The following is a 19,357-nucleotide window of genomic DNA, read 5'->3' on the forward strand; positions in this document are numbered from 1 at the left end:
TAAATTTTTAAAGCCTTTTTTTCAAGTTTTTAGACTTTGCAGGAAGTGATGCACACTGTTCTTCCATATGTTACTTTTGATACCTCAGTTAGTAAATCCATTTAGAGTTCCCATGTTGTCTAAACAGGCACTATGAACACCATCTGTCATCTCAGTATTCGTACCCATGTAGCTGCAGACTACATGTCCCCTCCCCTGGAATGATTGTTCTCAGAATGTGTGATGTCAGCTTATTTGTACAGCAGCATTCAGGACTGTTTTCTACCCCTCCCACCCATAAGGCTTTCATGTGTACACATAGCAGACATCCTCACAGAGCATCTCACTGTCACCAGGTACATGAATCAGTAACAGACCAGGGCTGAAAGGAAGGGTACTAATATGAGGGCTCATAAAGTGAAAATTAACAGACATTAACTACCAGAAATGCCCCTTCTTCCAAAGCCCCTCATGGGGTGTGTGAGTGCAGTGGGGAAAGAGGGGTGAGTAGGGGTGAGATAGGCGAGAGGAGGCCCAAAGTTCTTTGTGATCAGAATGACACCCCCCCCCAAGTAGGGCTTTAGATAACTTGTTGCCCAGGAGAGCAGAGCCACTTTGTAATACACAGTCAAGATCCCCAACTCTGGTCCAGGGGTGGGCGAGGCATCTCTTCTCAAAACTTCCCTGGGGAAGCTGGAGTAAGTTCCCAGGTGAGAACTCTAACACATGCTTTAAGAATGATCTCAGGTCATGGTTCAGGGCACAAAACTGAGCTGAGAAAAGTATTTTGTGGCTCAAATATCCACTTATTTAACGAGAGACTATACACTGAAACAAGGATGAGGCTAACCCAAGAGAATTATTCCAGTGCTACTTGCTATATCATCACAAAATTTCACTGAATGTTCACTCAGCACCTGTTTGCAAAAAACAGCATGTGGGCGCTCTGGGGGAGCTGCAGGTGTGTGCGGCATGGGATAAGGCTTTCATGGGAATGTACTTGATTGACTAAGGACACTTCAAAGGAAACAAACTTAGTAGCACATGGGTTTTTCAGAGCTTCTTCATAGATTGCATTCTATCTGTTATACAGGGATGGGCAGAAGTAGGTTTACAGTTGTGAGTACATGAAACAGTTTATTTTTGTATGTTTATTTATTAAAATTGTATTTTTTATTTGTATTACAACTGTAAGCCCACTTTTCCCCATCCCACCCCCATATACATATATTGAATTGTATAAATTGTATAATACTAAATTTATGTAACTTATTGTAATTTGCAGTTATTTGCTTATTTGTTTGGTAGTGCTTTTGTTGCCTGTCTCTTCCCTAAGCTGCAAGGCAGAGTCCCTGTTAGTCTTGCTGACAGTTGAATTCATAGTACCCAGTGCCTCCCAATAAATATTCATTTACTGGCTGTCTAGATGAATGAGTTACCTAGAATCCTATTAGTTAATATGGAAACTTGCATTCTTGCACTTTCCATTGTTGAGGACAAAGCAGCCCCCCCCCCCCCATGTGGTAAGTTTATTGCAAGGAGGTTTGAGGCAAATGCAGGTACAGGGTTGCTATGTCCTGCCACCATCCATGGATATGAAGTGGGAAGAGGACTCATTGGTGTAGGTGGAATGGTGACAATGACACCCTACATTAGAGTTCATAACCTGCAGGCCCATCAACCACTCTTAGTAGGTATGTTTAATTTGCTCTGTATGGTATTGACTTGTACATAATTTTATATTTTTAAAAGTTAACTGCCCATGTGTAAAAGTTGATACGTTTCACATGTATATCAAGATTTCTCGATTATCCTGAAAATGGTAATATGTAGAGAGATTGAGCCCACTTCCTACTTGTTAGCAATTGCTTAGAGAGGGGAGGAGTAGCCTCTTTGGGTGCAGCAAATTCTCTTCTCTCTCTCTCTCTCTCTCTCTCTCTCTCTCTCTCTCTCTCTCTCCATATAACTGTCCAGAGGTCAAGCAGCAGGTGCACTTTGTAATCTTATACCCAATACTACATTTAGTCATCTTCATGAGTAGACCATCCCCACAATGCAATCATTTAGTTTAATTATATTTAAAGAGTTTGGACATTTTCAGCACTTGGCTGAAGTACAGTTTCACAGCCATGCATAGATTTAAAGCACTCAAAATTTTTCCATTTTTTCCTAATCACCAATCTTATTTAAGTACTTTTACCTCAAATCCTAAATTTATTTTTTCGCCTTTAATCCATGCCCTCGTTTATTTATACATATGGATCACTCCCTCAGTTAAAAGTCCCTTTCAGTAATCCCGATAGCAAATGATGGTGGCTTTGACCAGGTGTGGCAATAGTGGTGGCAGTCAGTACTTACCTTTTGTATACACAGTAGTTTGAAGGCAGGATCAACAAGATTTGCCAGTGGAGCAGATACAGATTATGAAACAAAGAAAGCACAGAGATGACTACTAGGTTTTTAGCCTGAGCAATACAAGAGCGGTTGTAGTTTGGAAACAGCCATAGGTATATATGAACAGGCAAGGGGGCAGATTGGTGACCCCGGAACTAGAAGACGGGCTGCTATGCCATTTGCTGACAGGAGGAAGACTGCAGGTTATGGGTGGGAAGTGGGGCAGTGTTGTGAGTATTTGGAGCTCAACTTTGGACAAGTTAGGTTGAGGCTTAAAGTACCTAGGTTTGGGATTCAAGTGAGAGGTTTAGAGATATGATTTGGAGTAATAATATCAATAGCATGTAAATGGCATGTCAATCCATAAGACTGAAGGAGATTATGTAGGCAGTGAATACAGATAAAGCGAGAGAGAGAGAGAGAGAGAGAGAGAGAGAGAGAGGCTCTGCCTGGGACCCCTCCAGCACATAGAGGTTGGAGGGATGAGGAGGAACCATCAATCATGGAAAATCAGCAACCAGAGCTCAACAAGGCAAGCACGGGATGGTGAGACCAAGGACCAAGGAATGGGGGTGTGTCCAGGAAGAGCAAGTGGCTAGATCATGCCAAGAGCTGCTGATAGACCAAGGAAGTTGGTGACCAGGCCATTGTGGAGAGCAGTTGGGTAGAGTGGAGGTGGAGGGGGGAATCTCTATGCGGGGCTCAAAAAAAGAATAAAAGAAGAAAAACTGGAAATTCTCAATTAAGACAACTCTCAAGGAATTGTATTGTTATAAGAAGGAGAAGAATACTGCAATAATTGGAAGACGAAACGGGATGAGGAAAAAGGGCTTTATTGGTTTGTTTTTAAGAAATGTATACTGTTAGCAATGATCCTTCCAAAAAAAGTGCACTTTACATCATCTCTTTACAGAAAATTACCCCACCTACCTGCAAGGTGGCATTCATCTTACCTGAGGGAAGTTTTCATTATCTTCTTTTAAACATTTACCAAATAATTAGGACCCCACTTAGATATTTTATGATGTAATTTGTCCCATCTTTTATAGGTATTGTTGTGGCTTGAGGGAATTTTTTAGTCAAGTTCCTTTAACTCTCTACTTCTCTTATAAAGTAGAACCAGTTTAAAATCATTTAATTAATCAAATGAACACCAGAAATTTCCCTTCCTCTCCCTCTGCCCTACCTTACCCCACCCGACCCCAGCCTTCCTTCCCAATACTCATTTCTGCCCTCCTGTCCAGTTAACCCTGGATCTCAGCTCTGAGTTTTCTTTATTGGCATTTCACAAGCATTTCCACCTAATGGGAATAAACCCACCAAACAGAACTGCAATTATGCCCATGATTTAAAGCTGTTTTAAAGTGTATTAAAAGCATTTTTTTGCCCTCAGGGGAAATAATTTTGTCATCACTTAATTTCTTTTTAATGGCTCTTTCCCACTTCTGTAAGTCAATATTCCTTTCCCAATCTGACCAACGCAGGAAAAGATCAAACAGTCCTTGCTAAATTATTTTTTAAAAACTCCAAAACGTGTCTATCTAAATTGATTTTGCTTTTTATCTTAATATACAAGGAATGATCACATAAATTTCCAGGAAAATAATGTTGACAGCATATGCCATACTGTCTCCAATACCATTACTATCATAACGTTTAGAAATACATCTCCAAAGACTCAAAGTACGATTTTTTTTTTATTTAACATTTGTTGTCTTTGAAGATGGATTCCAACTGTGTATTACATTTGCCAAGAGGTATCTTTTGCTTTGTCAAGTAATATTCCTGGTTCTTCCTTAACTCAGCTTACATTTCCTAATCTCTGGTTGTATCCATAAATTTAGCAAGTTTTGGCAATCACATTTCCTTAACGTTTTTTACTAACAAGTTTAAAAAAATTAAATTTCTCAAAACAGCATTGATAGTTTTAATGTTTGATTTTTAAGGTATTTCAATTGGTTGATTGAAATAATAATTTCTATATATGTAATGTATTAAAAGTCTAAGGTACACAATGACTCTCAAGTTCTAAATTTTGCAATACTGTTTAAAAAATTTTAACAAGTCTTCTAATTTTCAACTTAAAATCACAAATATAAATAATTACTTGTTGATATATTTATTGAAATTACAAGGCTAACCTGTTGCTTTAATAAGCCACATTCTCTTAACCATTAAAAATCTTAATACTATCAAATATGCACAGGTTCTTCATCCAGACATATCTATCCTTTTTAATAACTTCAATTTGATTTTTTCAAATACTTCTACATTTAATTCTTATGTTTGGAATTAAAAGATGTTACCCACTTAAAAAAACAGTCTGTCACCTCAAATAATGTTAAGGATATAATCCCAAGTAATTTTAGGTTGCCATCCAGCTAGACTCAATTTCTTGTTGTCCAGAGATATTGACTGGGGCTTAAGAAGAGAGATTCAGATGGCACCGTGCTCCCTGAATCTGGCTGCCACTCTGTTGTGGATACCGAGCTTACAGAAACGGCCGAGAAAACAACCTCACCCCTGGCCGGACCGTATCATTCTCTAGTTCTTCTGTCCACTTGAGAATGTCAACAACCTTCTCCCATGATGGAAAATCCTTTCACTCGGTTTTGTATGTCTTTGGCTCAAGCTCTAAAGACCTCTGAACTTGATGAGAATCTGCATTCTTGTCACATCCCGCCTCTCTCTTGGAGCCACAAGTCTTTTAGATATTTACATGACATCAGCTTGAATTCGGGATATTTCTCATGGCTCAGTCCAACTATGTGGTTGCCACAGACAAGGTGCTGACTTTATAAGCAGAATAGCTCATGGTGAACATTTGAGCCCAAAGCTAAATCAGTTTATGAGCTGAGCAACTAAATGGTTCTTAACAACAGAGAATGGAAGAAAACCACTTGGGTACAATAGGGTACACCTACAAGCATATGCATGCTCCAACATTGTCTTAAGCTATATTTATTTTGTGATTTACCTGATTTAATTATAGTATCTTCTAGTGGGTCCAGTAAATATCTTTTTGTATCCATACATATTCTTAATTTTTGCCTCATTTTTAGGAGGCAAGATCAGATTTTAAGTGCCACAACTAACTTACCTTTGAAAGTATCTTAACTATTTATAGGGAATACAGAATGTTGAATCTGGTTGAATGAAAGCTAAGTATCAGGTGTTCAGTGTTTGTTTTTTTTTCACCAACAGAGAATAATATATTGTATGTTTACGAGGAATTCCGCAGAACGTTAAGTGAGTCACCTGGGTGCCCTTTGTTCTCTTGCTGTATTTGTAGGGGATAATATTAAAGCCATTTCAAACAAATGCCACAGGTACTCAGAGAGATTCAGCAGATGCCCATCAAGCAAACAGAAGTGTATACAGGGTGTCCCAAAAAATGGATACACACTTTACTGCTGATAGTTCAATTTTGAAAATGAAGGGTACTTTAATAAGCACTGGCTTAATAATTATTCAAAGTGTATGTGCACATTTTAGGGGGACACCCTATATATCAACTTAAATGCTTAGCAATTTTCATCTTCATTCCCTGAATTTTTTGTTGTTGCTGTTGATCCTCACCTGAGGATATTTTTCTATTGATTTTTAGATAGAGTGGAAGGGAGGGAGAGAGACACACAGAGAGAAACATCGATGTGAGAGAGACACATCCATTAGTTGCCTCCAGCAGGACCCGGTGGAGGCCAAGAATAGAGCTTTCAACCAAAGTACGAGGTATGTGGCCTTGACCAGAATTGAACCCGGACCCTTCAGTCCATGGGCTGACCCTCTATCCACTGAGCCAAATTGGCCAGGGCCCTGAACTTCTGTAAGTTGTTAAAATTCTTTCACATGGTTACACTGGCAACATTCGTTGTAGTTCAGAGCTTCTGATTAAGAAAGAACAGATAATATTGGGCCATTAAGAAAGAATAGATAATATTGGGCCACTCCCTACAGCCCCCAGTTTTTTTGTTGAAATTTCCTATTTAAATAAATAAAGTAATCATTGCTTGCTATTTTCCAACCTCAAAGACCTCTCATCAGATTAATACAATCAAATACCACAAAGATTAAGGGGATACGTAATTTACCCATTTTCTCATGAGAGTGGTAACCAATGAAGAAAGACAGAGGCAGCAAAGGCAGGTCTCAATTTTACCGATAGATGTGATTGATGTAACCCTCACATTTCAGTGCTCCCTGAGCCAGCTGGATACGCCCCTCTCTACAGGACGGGTGTGAGTCCTGCTGGGGACAGAGAGGCAAGAAAGACTTACTCTGACTTACTCTGCAGTGGGCATCAAAGGGAGAGTTGATCATCTCTTGCATAGGGAGGGAAAGTGACCCACTGTCTGTGTGGGACCTGGCCAGTGCCCACCAAGCTTCCAGCACCTTCCTTCAGGGACATGGAGACAGGCAGAAACCCCTGCCATCAGTTCCCTAAAAGTAAATGCGAGAGAGAGAGAGAGAGAGAGAGAGAGAGAGAGAGAGAGTCCTTATTCCTCCTCCCCCACAACTATTTTCTCCAAAATTTTAATTGTGACTTTTGTACATAGAAACCCCTAAAAAAATGTAGGCATCAATCAGTAATAATACCTTGTCTTCCCATCAAAATCCCCTATCACAGTTAAAAAGAATGCTCACATAAGATACTGTTCAGGAATAAACTTTTGGTTTATCTTTTTGACATATATAATATTTTGTTTTTAAATATGTGAATGAGTGTAAAGATAGGATTATATATGCTAAATTACTTTTCAAATCTTCAACTGCCTTAAATGTTTTCAGTAATTTTGAAAAGTTTTGCTCTCTCTAGGGCAGTGGTTCTCAACCTGTGGGTCATGACCCCTTTGGGGGTCGAACGACCCTTTCACAGGGGTCGCCTAAGACCATTGGAAAACACATATTTAATTACATATTGTTTTTGTGATTAATCACTATGCTTTAATTGTGTTCAATTTGTAACAATGAAATTGGGGGTCACCACAACATGAGGAACTGTATTAAAGGGTCGCAGCATGAGAAAGTTTGAGAACCACTGCTCTAGGGTATGGAAAGGGCTAGTACTGAGTAAATCATAGACCCATAGAACACATGTAAATCACAGATCTTCCTGGCTCTATGCTGGGCTATTCAAGTATATTAAGTCATGAGTAGTTGAAGATGAAAGGTACCCTAAAGATGACCTCATTCAGTCTTATTTCATGGGTGAAGTAAGTGGGAGACAGAAAGAATAATGAACATGCCCTCAGATGATGTTAGCAGCAGAATCAGGGTTTGAACACAGTACTCTTTACTCTTAGGTCAATGCTATTTGTGCCATGCTATGCTGATATTCAGGACAAGACTCTAAGTGTTTTTAGCAGTTATTGATTGGTGTGCACACTGTATTTCAATATGTAAATAATATGTGGGTGCATTTTTTTCTCAAGTGATTACAATTAGTTAAGAACCCTCCAGGGGACAAACTGTGTTGATGCTATTCCATCTGGAAGTCCTTTGTGAATTAATTGTGTTGTTTTGTATTTCGATGAACTATAACCCATATTTTATTCACAAACATCAGAAGAATGGATAATAGATAAGTTCACCAAACAAATGCTTTCAAAAGTTCATTTCAGTCCTATGATTCTACACTTTTCATTATAAATTTATTATATGTTGTTGATATACTTTGCCCAATCTTTACAAACAAAACAAAGGAGAAGTTTGAAATAGTGATGCATATAATTTCTGTCAAACAGAGATTTTACTGAGCTAAGAAATTAGCTATAAAAAGTAGTACAAAATTTTTTCATAATTGTAAAAGACCGTGATATCAATTTAGAGAAAACACAAATACACAAGACACTAGCTCATAAAATATTATAGAATGAGCATTATCCTCATTTTTGATACTGTATTTAACATTATTTATTAAAACGATATTATGTAATATTTTGCCACATTGAATTTAACACACAAAATGGGCAAATTATATTCTGGATAACTAAAAGTCTGTCTTGCTACAGCTCCTTGTACATGGGCAAAGGAGAAGTAGCATTTTCACCTCCGAATTACTCCAGATACTTCTAAATAATTCTGACTTTATACAAATTTTGTAAGTTTGTTTATTTTTTATTACGTTGAAAATATTTTTATTGATTTTAGAGAGGAAGGGAGAGGGAGAGAGAGATAGAAACATCAATGATGAGAGAGAATCATTGATTGGCTGCCTTCTGCACATCCCACACTGGGGATTGAGCCCACAACCCATGCATATGCCCTGACCGTGGATCAACCATGACCTCCTCATTCATAGGTTGCTGCTCAACCACTGCTGAGCCAAGGTTGGGCTTGTGAGCTTATTTTAATGCAATTCTAGATCAATGTATGTGTGATGGTTTTATTTTTCTCGTTTAAAACAACTTCTGAGTTACTAACAAATCTCTTTTGAGGGCAGCTGCCATGGCCTCTACAGTGAAGAGTTCATGTATTTCGTTTTTTCCTGTTTTATTTCAAAGTTAACTAAATTACTTTCCTTTTAGTTAAATATATTATTATATTAAATGAATCTATGTATCCTATTATCCTTGAGGAAACCTATGGCTTCATAGTGTTATGGTCAAGCAGTCCCATGAGTTTGGTTGGTAACACATAGTAAACTAATGGCTATTAACCCTAATGTAGGGGAGTCTTGCTTAGCTCCACACAACCTGGTGGAAGAGAAAGTCACCAAAAGGATGATGAGATAAGGAAGACTATGAAAAGCAGGAAAACAATGATTAGCAGAAGGACATCTCCACAGGCCTCATCCATGGAGCTTCATTTGCATTTGAGTAACATAAGACTATCACTTCCTTTTTCATACACAATCTTACCTTCCAAAATATACTACTATCTACTGTCTAATCACAATCTGAACCAATTTCTTCAGACAGAATAGCATATCAATATTTAAATAATTTATAAAATAATGTCATGGTATTGAACCTTTTAGTTCAAAATAATTTTTATAAGAGATAAATACTTCACTAAATTATATTTTCACCAGGGAGAAATTTTGAAAGCATTTGTTCTATATTTATGTACATGAATTATAAATATTCTCTATTTTGTGTTTTGTACCTTGTAACTTGCTAGGAAATAGATCATCATTCTAGTGTTGCTTTACTGTTGGGAGGTCCACAAATGCTCAGGGCTTGATTTCCCCATACAGCTTTGGAAATGAGAATGTCAATCCATATAGTAACTAATACAAATGTATACTAAAGCTAAGGCTCATTTAAATTGTATCCCACAAATATTTTAATGATGGAAAAGTCATTATACACCCATAACACCCTTGCCAGTGTAAAGCACGTTCTTTTCAAGAACAACTACTATTTTTCATCATCTATTTAATTGAATCATAATGCACTATATTTTTATAGCAGCCCCATGTAGCATAGTCAAGTTACTTTTTATCATAGTTTGTTTCCAGTTCATGCCAACTAAAATGTAATTCTCATGTTATCATTACCAAATATTTAAATGATATAACATGTGGAAACTCCATGGGATTTATTGCATGCTAATATAGTTTGACCTTTGAAAGTTTCAGTATAATATTAGATGTTATTGATCTTGATAAACTGATTTGAATAACTTTGATCATATTAGTTTTTAAGATATTTGAATAGCATGGTTCCTTGTTGCTGTGAAGATGGCCTCTAGGAAAATCAACTGACTTTGGGGGATTCAAATTTCAGTGGTCAGTATGAGGTGCCCCCAGTTTACACCTGGATACAGTATTTTTGTTAACCAACCCTTTACTAAAACTGACGTCTAGACTTTAGATCTAGGGACACTAGAAAAAACAATGTTTTGGTGGTATAATCATATTACATTATAGAACTTCAAATATCAATGGCCTGGATTTGCTTTGTTTTAGTCAAAACAGCCTCAGGAACCAGCATTAAAAGAACTTTGGGGAACAGTAGCACCTTTTCTGCCCTCTTCCTTTTTGTTTCTTACCAGCAAAACCTGGCAAAGCTAAAGGTTTTTTTTCCCCTTCACAGGTTTGGGATGAAAATCTTGCAAAATCTGCTGAGGCCTGGGCCGCCACCTGCATTTGGGAACATGGACCTTCTTACTTACTGAGATTTTTGGGCCAAAATCTCTCTGTGCGAACTGGAAGGTAGGACAAAAAAAGAACTTTGGGGACCAGTAGCACCTTTTCTGCCCTCTTCCTTTTTGTTTCTTACCAGCAAAACCTGGCAAAGCTAAAGGTTTTTTTTCCCCTTCACAGGTTTGGGATGAAAATCTTGCAAAATCTGCTGAGGCCTGGGCCGCCACCTGCATTTGGGAACATGGACCTTCTTACTTACTGAGATTTTTGGGCCAAAATCTCTCTGTGCGAACTGGAAGGTAGGAAGCGACTTTCCTGGCACCCTTTATGTCCACACAACGTCATTGCTCAGAGACTCCAAAGGGGGAGTGACACCAATTTCAAGTCGTATCAGCAACTGTTGATTGAGTGCTTGCTATGTGCCAGGCACAGGTGCTGGACCCCTGGCTGTTTTAGATATCTTCAAGGAGTATTTAATCGGTTTAAGGGACCTAATACGTCCAGTTTCCCATTTCACCCTTGAAGCACCCTCCCTTAACCTGCATTCTGCACTTACATCCCAGAAGCTGTGAAAGGATCAGTGGTCGGCAAACTCATTAGTCAACAGAGCCAAATATCAACAGTACAATGATTGAAATTTCTTTTGAGAGCCAATTTTTTTAAACTTAAACTATATAGGTAGGTACATTGTTATTAACCTAATTAGGGTACTCCTAAGCTGGCCTTTGCTAAAAACGTCCTCAATCTGAGGGGTCGACCTCAGCGAACGTACCCCCACTTCTTCTAACGCCATTTCTTCAAAATAGACTCGCCCAGGCCGAAAACCGACTTCTGCGCATGGGCCACGAAGTTTCAATCGCACTGTACATGTGCGCCCGCACGTGGTATTTTGTGGAAGAGCCACACTCAAGGGGCCAAAGAGCCGCATGTGGCTCACGAGCCGCAGTTTGCTGACCACTGTGCTATACCCTGTATCCTGTCACTTCTACCTCAAGAAAATCCCGACAATGGCAGAAGCCATTCTTTTGTGTCTGCAACTTTTTCCTGGTTGCATATATCTCTGTTATAAAAATTATACATATTCACATATATATGTATACACACATATGTACATACACACCTATCTGCAAGTATATGCAACTATGGAAAAGCTGTTCCCAGTGATGGGATAATTTTCCTGCCACTGTGGAATGTCATCATACAACCTTCCAAAGGCCCAGTCTCTTGCGTGTGGGGGAAGAAAATCGGGTGTCCTATTATTAAAATTAAAGTGATATAAATTTAAGGAAAAAACCCACACTGAGTTCTAGTATCATGCTACTTCTAATATATCAACTCTTAATTGTGTGTAAGATTCTGATGGAAGAAATTTTTGACATAGATAAAACAAGATAAAATGATAAGTCCCGAAATATCTACATGTCTCTTTTTGAAACGATCAGACGTAAAAAAACCCACACTGAGTTCTAGGATCATGACTACTTCTAATATGTCAACTCTTAATTGTGCGTAAGATTCTGATGGAAGAAATTTTTGACAAAGATAAAATGATAAGTCCTGAAATATCTACATGTCTCTTTTTGAAACGATCAGACGTAAACTTATGCAAATATAGGATCACTTGATCCAACTCTGGGCTTTTTTATGTTGGTCCTACTTGAATGAATAGAGGATTCTACAGGGTGGTGATGGTAATTGTAAGGGGTGGGCATGCTCTTGATTCATTGTGAATAATCTGCATAATGAACAATTAACTTACAATTTAACACGAGTCTGCCATGTGTTCTAAGTCCTCATTGTTTATCTTGATATCTAGATATCGCTCTATTCTCCAGTTGGTCAAGCCATGGTACGATGAAGTGAAAGACTATGCTTTTCCGTATCCCCAGGACTGCAACCCCAGATGTCCAATGAGATGTTTTGGCCCCATGTGTACACATTATACACAGGTTATTTCAACTGTCTTGTTAATTTTGGGGTCATACTCTTAAAAAATGGTCTTAACTATTTTTTAAAATTTATCTTTATTGTTGAAAGTATTACAGACGAACCCTTTTCCCCTCTACTGACCCCTCCTCCCCACTCTTGCTCCCTCCCCAGCCCTTCACAGCATGATTGTCTGTGTCCGTGGGTTATGCATATATGCATATACATTTGTTGGTTAATCTCTTCCCCACCCCTCCTTCCCTCTGAGAATCCTCTATGTGTTGCACGCTTCCATGTCTCTGGATCTATTCTGGTGAACATGCGTGTTCTTAGCTTTGACCTCAGTAATGTATATTGGTTTGTTTTTGCAGATGGTTTGGGCCACCTCCAATCGGATCGGATGTGCAATTCATACTTGCCAAAACATGAATGTGTGGGGAACTGTGTGGCGCCGTGCAGTGTACCTGGTGTGCAACTATGCCCCAAAGTAAGTCCCAGGTGGCATGCTGCTTCCTTGAACCTTTCATGATTATCCAATATCTTCAGTCTGTTGGGTATTTTTTTCTTTTTCTTTTTTTTTTTTAATGTGCCTCTTGTTACCTTAATGAGGTGACTTTTTCTTTTTATTGATTTCAGAGAGGAAGGGAGAGGGAGCGAGGGATAGAAACATCAATGATGAGAGAATCATTAATCAGCTGCCTCCTGCATGCTGCCTACTGGGGATGGAGCCCGCAATCTGGGCATGTGCCCTTGACCAGAATCAAACCTGGGACCCTTCAGTCTGCAGGCCGATGCTCTATCCACTGAGCCAAACCATCTAGGGCAGTCTGTTGGGTATTTTAATATGAGTGGGACTTAAATACAAGGGCCTCTGATCTTGAATCCTTCATTATTCGCATAAACCTGACAAAATGAGCTGAAAGGCTTCTTTGCACAAGGAAAAGGATTCTGGGCCAAAACTGGTGGCAAAACAATCTGAGTATGGAGATTCACTAAATTCTCACAGTCTTTCCTTTGTCATGGCGATTGTAAAATAAACTCTGTACTCCCAGGCTTTTGATAGCTACATAAAAAGCCATCAGAACACAATCTTCTAGGGAATTTATCAACACCATAATATTCCCACCTCTCAGTGCCAAAATGTCAACTTACTTTTTCCCCTAGGAAAGCAAAACAAGCCTTTCTTCCTTGTTTTAAGAGTAAAATTGAAAACTATGGTTTATTAATTCCATAGATGGCTAGGGAGGCATTCAATATTGGAAGGGGAGATATACAAGCTCTGACTTCTTTTTTCAATTGAGGCTTTGCCATGATTTAAATTTCAGTATTAAAAAGTATTTAAGCCCTAGCGGGTTTGGCTCAGTGGATAGAGCGTCGGCCTGCGGACTGAAAGGTCCCAGGTTCCATTCCAGTCAAAGGCATGTACCTTGGTTGTGGGCACATTCCCGGTGGGAGGTGTGCAGGAGGCAGCTGATTGATGTTTCTCTCTCATTGATGTTTCTAGCTCTCTATCCCTCTCCCTTCCTCTCTGTAAAAAAAATCAATAAAATATATTTTTAATAAAAGTATTTAATAATTTCATCCTATGTATTTAGTAATTTCATCCTATGGCACACATAAAAATATTGTGAAACTGATTACAGCTTCTAAAATATGGACATATTTATGAACTTTTTTTGCAATAAATAAGCATGTGTTAACATTCGAGAAAATGCCTTCTTGATAACAATAACTCTTCAGCTGATAAAAGATTGCACTGTTTATTCATGAGTCTGTTCCCATTTGGAGTAAATACCAAAATGTGCAAAGGATTTATGACATTCTTGGTGTTTTCCAAAGTAAGCCCCAAAGATTTTCTCTAGCATTGCCAGTATGGGGAGGGAATGAGAAAATGTTTCACAAACAGCTGCATTACTCATGTGTGTGGTAGTATGCCAGTGTTGTTGCAGAGTTAGAGAAAGAGCAATTTCCCCGATGGACCCCTCTTCACAATTATTAGAAGAATAAGATTTGGAAAGTAGAATGTGTCTGCTTTATGAAAAGTATGGAACTGTGCATTTGACTGATATTTTCAGTCTCACTCCTTATATTTTCCTGTTAAGCTTTTACCTTTCTTTCTGACACAAAGAGGCCAAGTATCCTCCCCAGATGATGAAAGACATTTTTATTTTATTCATTTAACTTCTCTGTTTTGGGCCAATGACTAGAATTTCTCATACCATCGATGAAAGATTTGATTGTTTTATGGGTCCAAGAGATTAAGATATTGTGTTCATGTGCTATATTTGTTGTAATAAAACGCCATTATTTTGAAACCTAGGCAATGAAGAAAGTTTTCAAATCCTGACTGATATGTGAATATGATTCTTCTAATGCCAGTATGAAGTTATCTCAAGCCTAATCGTTTTTCAGGGTAAAAAGTAAGAAGGGAGGGGGGAGAAAGAGACAGAGACAGGGAGGGAGAATTTAATTACATGCACTAGGACTAAATAATAAAAGAATAAATAATAGTTTTATTAGTTGGCTGATTTACTATTGAATACAATTAGTTATTCTCTATTCGATAAAAATCTGTGATTTATGTAAAAGTATATAACATAACATATAATTATTACAGATAATAAAATTGTGCTTCTAAATTTATGTTACCAAAATATGTGCTGTATAATTTCAAGTATATAGAATAAAAAGAAAAATATCAAATTAAAATAGCATAATCTTGATAAAGATGTAGCTTGGGTAGGAATACCTAGAGAAATACGATTTTGAATATAGAACGGGGGAACTTAGGACCTAGGAGGGAGCTGCACCCATCAGCGAATGGGGCCCCTGGATGTTTCTGAGCAAGCTTATGACATCAAAATTACACCTGAGGAAGCTTCTCTGGAGGTCAGAGTTTAGAACAAACTAGATTTGGCGGACAGTCTTAGAATCTCATCTCATGTTGTAATAGGAATCGTTAATCAGCAGGTTTTACCTGTGTGTAGATAAATGTTTTATAGACAAGTGTGGGTTTTTAACTGACTGATTTAAACTGAGACCTTCACGCCCTATAGAGACAGGTTCTGAGTCCCTGCTTGATCTTGTTCAGGTCTTAAATAAAGACTCAAGAACCACCTGTCTCATATGCTAGCCTCTTACCTATTGTCGTCTGATTTTCTACCCCGACTTTTTATTATTGACAACCAGATTTCTCCTGAGCATTCAAGTTCCTTCCCATTGTTGGCTATATTGCTATTTCCCAGTTCTCGAGTTACTAACACCAGGCTATGAAAGTACATTTATTACTCTTTCCTTTGTAATTACAGGACCTAAATAACAGTAACAGTAAGGTAATTCTCCTAAATAGTGAACTGGTGTATTATTTTGATATTGGTGATCAATACAGATAAAGGAAAATATTGAGAACACAAAGTAATTCAGTAAATGTGTTTATTATCAAAAATGAATAGCATTACTATAAAAAGGTCTAGGAGTGTATTTATGGGAAAATGTTTTGAAATCACCTTTAATTGCTTCTGTGGGCCATCATTCTCTTACTACAAAAATGGAGTTTTCCATATCTCATTTTATAAATAATGAGAATCTACAATATTTTACAACTTTAGGAACAAATTTTGTGAACATTTATAACTTTTGGTGTGTGCTTATGACAACTTTTTGTTCATTTAATCATTTCTAAGCCTCCCAGAAATGATGACATGAGTAGGAAGTTGTCATAAGCACAAAAACAGTTATAAATGTGTATATACACATATATTTTTATTATCCTTAGAATCTTATTAGTGTGAGCTTTTAAAATGTGAATCTGGCCTATGTGCTCCAGAGGATGGTTATGGGAAAGAGACAGATGTGGTGAATTGGAATGAGCATTAAGCCTGGTGTCAGTCACTTATTACCTATAAATTAAGATACTATTAATTCAGAGAGAATGTGTTTTAAAAGTAAGATATATTAATAAGTTACTGTATAAATAAGAAATGGATATAACTTTCAGTGCCTTTCCAAAATGACCAACTTCTCAAAAAAACATCATGTCAATACATGTGATCGTGTGTTTAACAACGATAAAAAAAAGTTTTATTCTCATCCCATGATATTTTTTCCATTTATTTTTTTTTTTTTTTTTAGAGAGAGCAGAAGGAAGGGAGGAGGGGGAGAGAGAGAGAGACACATCCATTGGTTGCCTTTTGCAGGAGCCCGACTGGGGCCAGAAATCGAACTGGAAACTGAGGATGTGCCCTTGACCAGGAATTGAACCTGAGACCCTTTGATCAGCAGGCTGACCCAACGCTCTAACCACTGGGCAACCAGCCAGGGCAACAATAAAAAAATTGTAAATGAGCAAGTAACATTAATGCTACCATTTTTTTCTTTTTCTCTCTAGGGGCAATTGGATTGGAGAAGCGCCATATAAAGTAGGGGTACCTTGTTCAGCTTGTCCTCCGAGTTACGGGGGATCTTGTACTGATAACCTTTGTTTTCCGGGAGTAACGTCAAACTACCTATACTGGTTCAAATAAGCTTATCAGCTCTTCCAGGAAGTTGAATGCTTTCTGGGAATCATAGGTCTATATATATATTGAGTTTTGCACATATTATACATATTTTATAACAATCTTGTTTTCCTTTTATTAGTCCTTGTATAAATTAGTGTTTGTCTAGTATGTTTGTTTAATCTTTTGAGGTCATCAGAACATCCATTTCTATTTTCTGATCTCTAACCCTAAATTAAAATATTGTATAGGTAGTATTGATATCGTTGATGCATCCACTTCTAAAACTTGCTTTCCAAAAGAATTATGTTATGTTCCTACGGCATAAAAAATCTAGTTGACCTGTAGGGTATGTGTGTGCATATATAGACATACACATGTATATGCATCTATATGTCCATATTTACACACACAAACATAACAGATGATGTAACACATTGATAATAATATGATTCAGTAGTAAACTGAAGGGAAACTTAAAATATTCTATTCAAAGTATATGTGAGGTGGTGGGATATGTCCTGCACCCACCTCTGTAATACCCACAAAATAATAGTTTGCAAAATAACCCTCAGTGATATCTGGATATAATAAATTAATTAAGCAATCCCAGATTTCATTCTGGAGACATTTTTTCTTATTTAGGTTTACGAAAGGTTATGCTCCAACTATGTAAGCTTCAAATCCTACCTTTTACTTAATCTCTTCTGGTTATGTTCTCCTAATGCGAAGATAATGAGATTCGGTTCCTGCCTTCAGAAGCTCACAAAAATATTCAGGAAATAGTACAGCCCAATGATTTGGCTGTACAATTATTGTTTTTTAACGAATGGATGTTCATGTAGCTGTGAGGAAGTGAACACAATAGCGATGTCCACCTGTAGGTGGAACAGGGGATAAGCCACGCTGTGCAGTCGGTAAGGCTCCTGATTAGTGTGGAATTTTAGCTGCAGTGCTTGGAACCAGAAGAGGCAGGAAGGAGTTAACAACTGCCCAGAAGGTACTGGGTTGGAGTAGACAGTTGTGCCTTTGGAAGAAAGGCAGAAAGCTATACCCTAAGAACACTGAAGAGGCCCAAGAGAAGTAAGATTGAGGAGACAGGTATGAAAGTCACAAAAACTCCAGGTGCAGAGCTGCGGGAGGGCCTATCCTGAGGGCCTGGTGTATCGTGAGGTCTGTCAGCAGAAGGAAAAGGACCAGAAAGAAACACCTCAGTACCAAGGACACCTCCACTGCTTCACTGTGATCGTGGGACTTTGGGGCTCATATGAACGACCCTGGGTGCCCACCACAGACAGCAATGCCGTGTTAAACAGCCCCCTTCATAACAATGTTCTGAGGACGAGTGACCAAATTTTATGTCTATGTAGATGAATACTTATCAGTTGAGTTCTCAATTAGGTTTGATTGTGGAGCTCAAAATTACCATGAAAACTTCACTCATGTGATTTTGGAAAGGCAACATTTCCTCATTCAGGAAATCGCTTTCAGAGAAAACTCAATTATCTGGGCCAAGACACTTAATGCTATATACTGCGTGTGTGTGTGTGTGTGTGTGTGTGTGTGTGTGTGTGAGAGAGAGAGAGAGAGAGAGAGAGAGAGAGAGAGAGAGAGATATGCTTAGGTTGTATAATACTTTCATAGAATTTCTGACTAAGAAAACATGGTTAGTTCCAGAATGCAAATAACAGGAGGAAGCTACTTGTTTAAAATTCCCTGCACACTTGCAGTTTCTTAGGGTGGATGCACTGAGAGGATAGATAGTTAATTAAATCCATTCAATGAGGGAGAAATGCCCATCTGGAGTTTTGATGTACACGATGACAAATAATTGGCGTGATTCCTTTTCCAAACTGGATATGGTGACCAAATGTTTTGACATCCTATTACTCTGCTTCTGTGGGCACCTATATAGACTTTATCAAAAATACATATTTTGGAGACTTAAATGAAGGATAGAAATGATTATATGGTTCAGGCCCCAATTCAAATTTTATCTAACATGCAATAGGCAGTTGGAGAGAAATCTCATTGGTAGGATTTTGGCTTGATTTCTGTAGAAAGTGTTTTCCATCCCTGATTTTGCTGCACAGAAGTAGAAAAGTACTATTCAACCGATGATGACCATGCTTAGTTCCAATTCTCTTACTGGTTTACTCGTGTAGCTTGGTTTCTTAGTTTTAAAAATGAACAATGATATTTGCTTCACATTTCACAGAGGTTCTTAGGAAGGTAAAATTATCATAGTAATAGGATTTATTACTATGAATTTATTAATAAGATTAAATTATCATTAATGTGACACTTTTCATTAAAAGTAAGTTTTTTGTGAGCTTTTCCTTGGCAGAAACTCTAATTCTTTGCATTTATCTCAGCTTCTTATACGTTGGCTGTAATGTAATAAATGTTTCTATGAATGGATTTTCAGTATTAACTAAAAACTCTAGAACTGCAACAGTTTAGAGGAATCCCA

At 37.9% G+C, this 19,357-nt stretch overlaps 1 protein-coding gene across 1 annotated transcript in view; it reads left to right on the forward strand.

The window, feature by feature from the left end:
- The window catches only part of PI15 (peptidase inhibitor 15), a 28,525-nt gene extending 11,481 nt beyond the window's left edge, over positions 1–17,044 (forward strand). The window contains exons 3-6 of the mRNA XM_005866386.2: positions 10,413–10,531; positions 12,279–12,411; positions 12,760–12,875; positions 16,776–17,044. Of these exons, the coding sequence (XP_005866448.1) occupies positions 10,413–10,531; positions 12,279–12,411; positions 12,760–12,875; positions 16,776–16,911 (504 nt within the window). The 3' untranslated portion in view covers positions 16,912–17,044. The remainder of the gene's footprint in view (positions 1–10,412; positions 10,532–12,278; positions 12,412–12,759; positions 12,876–16,775) is intronic.
- The last annotated feature ends 2,313 nt before the right edge of the window (positions 17,045–19,357 follow it).

Source organism: Myotis brandtii, unplaced genomic scaffold, assembly GCF_000412655.1.
Source record: "Myotis brandtii unplaced genomic scaffold, ASM41265v1 scaffold23, whole genome shotgun sequence".
Classification (NCBI taxonomy): Eukaryota; Metazoa; Chordata; class Mammalia; order Chiroptera; family Vespertilionidae; genus Myotis; species Myotis brandtii.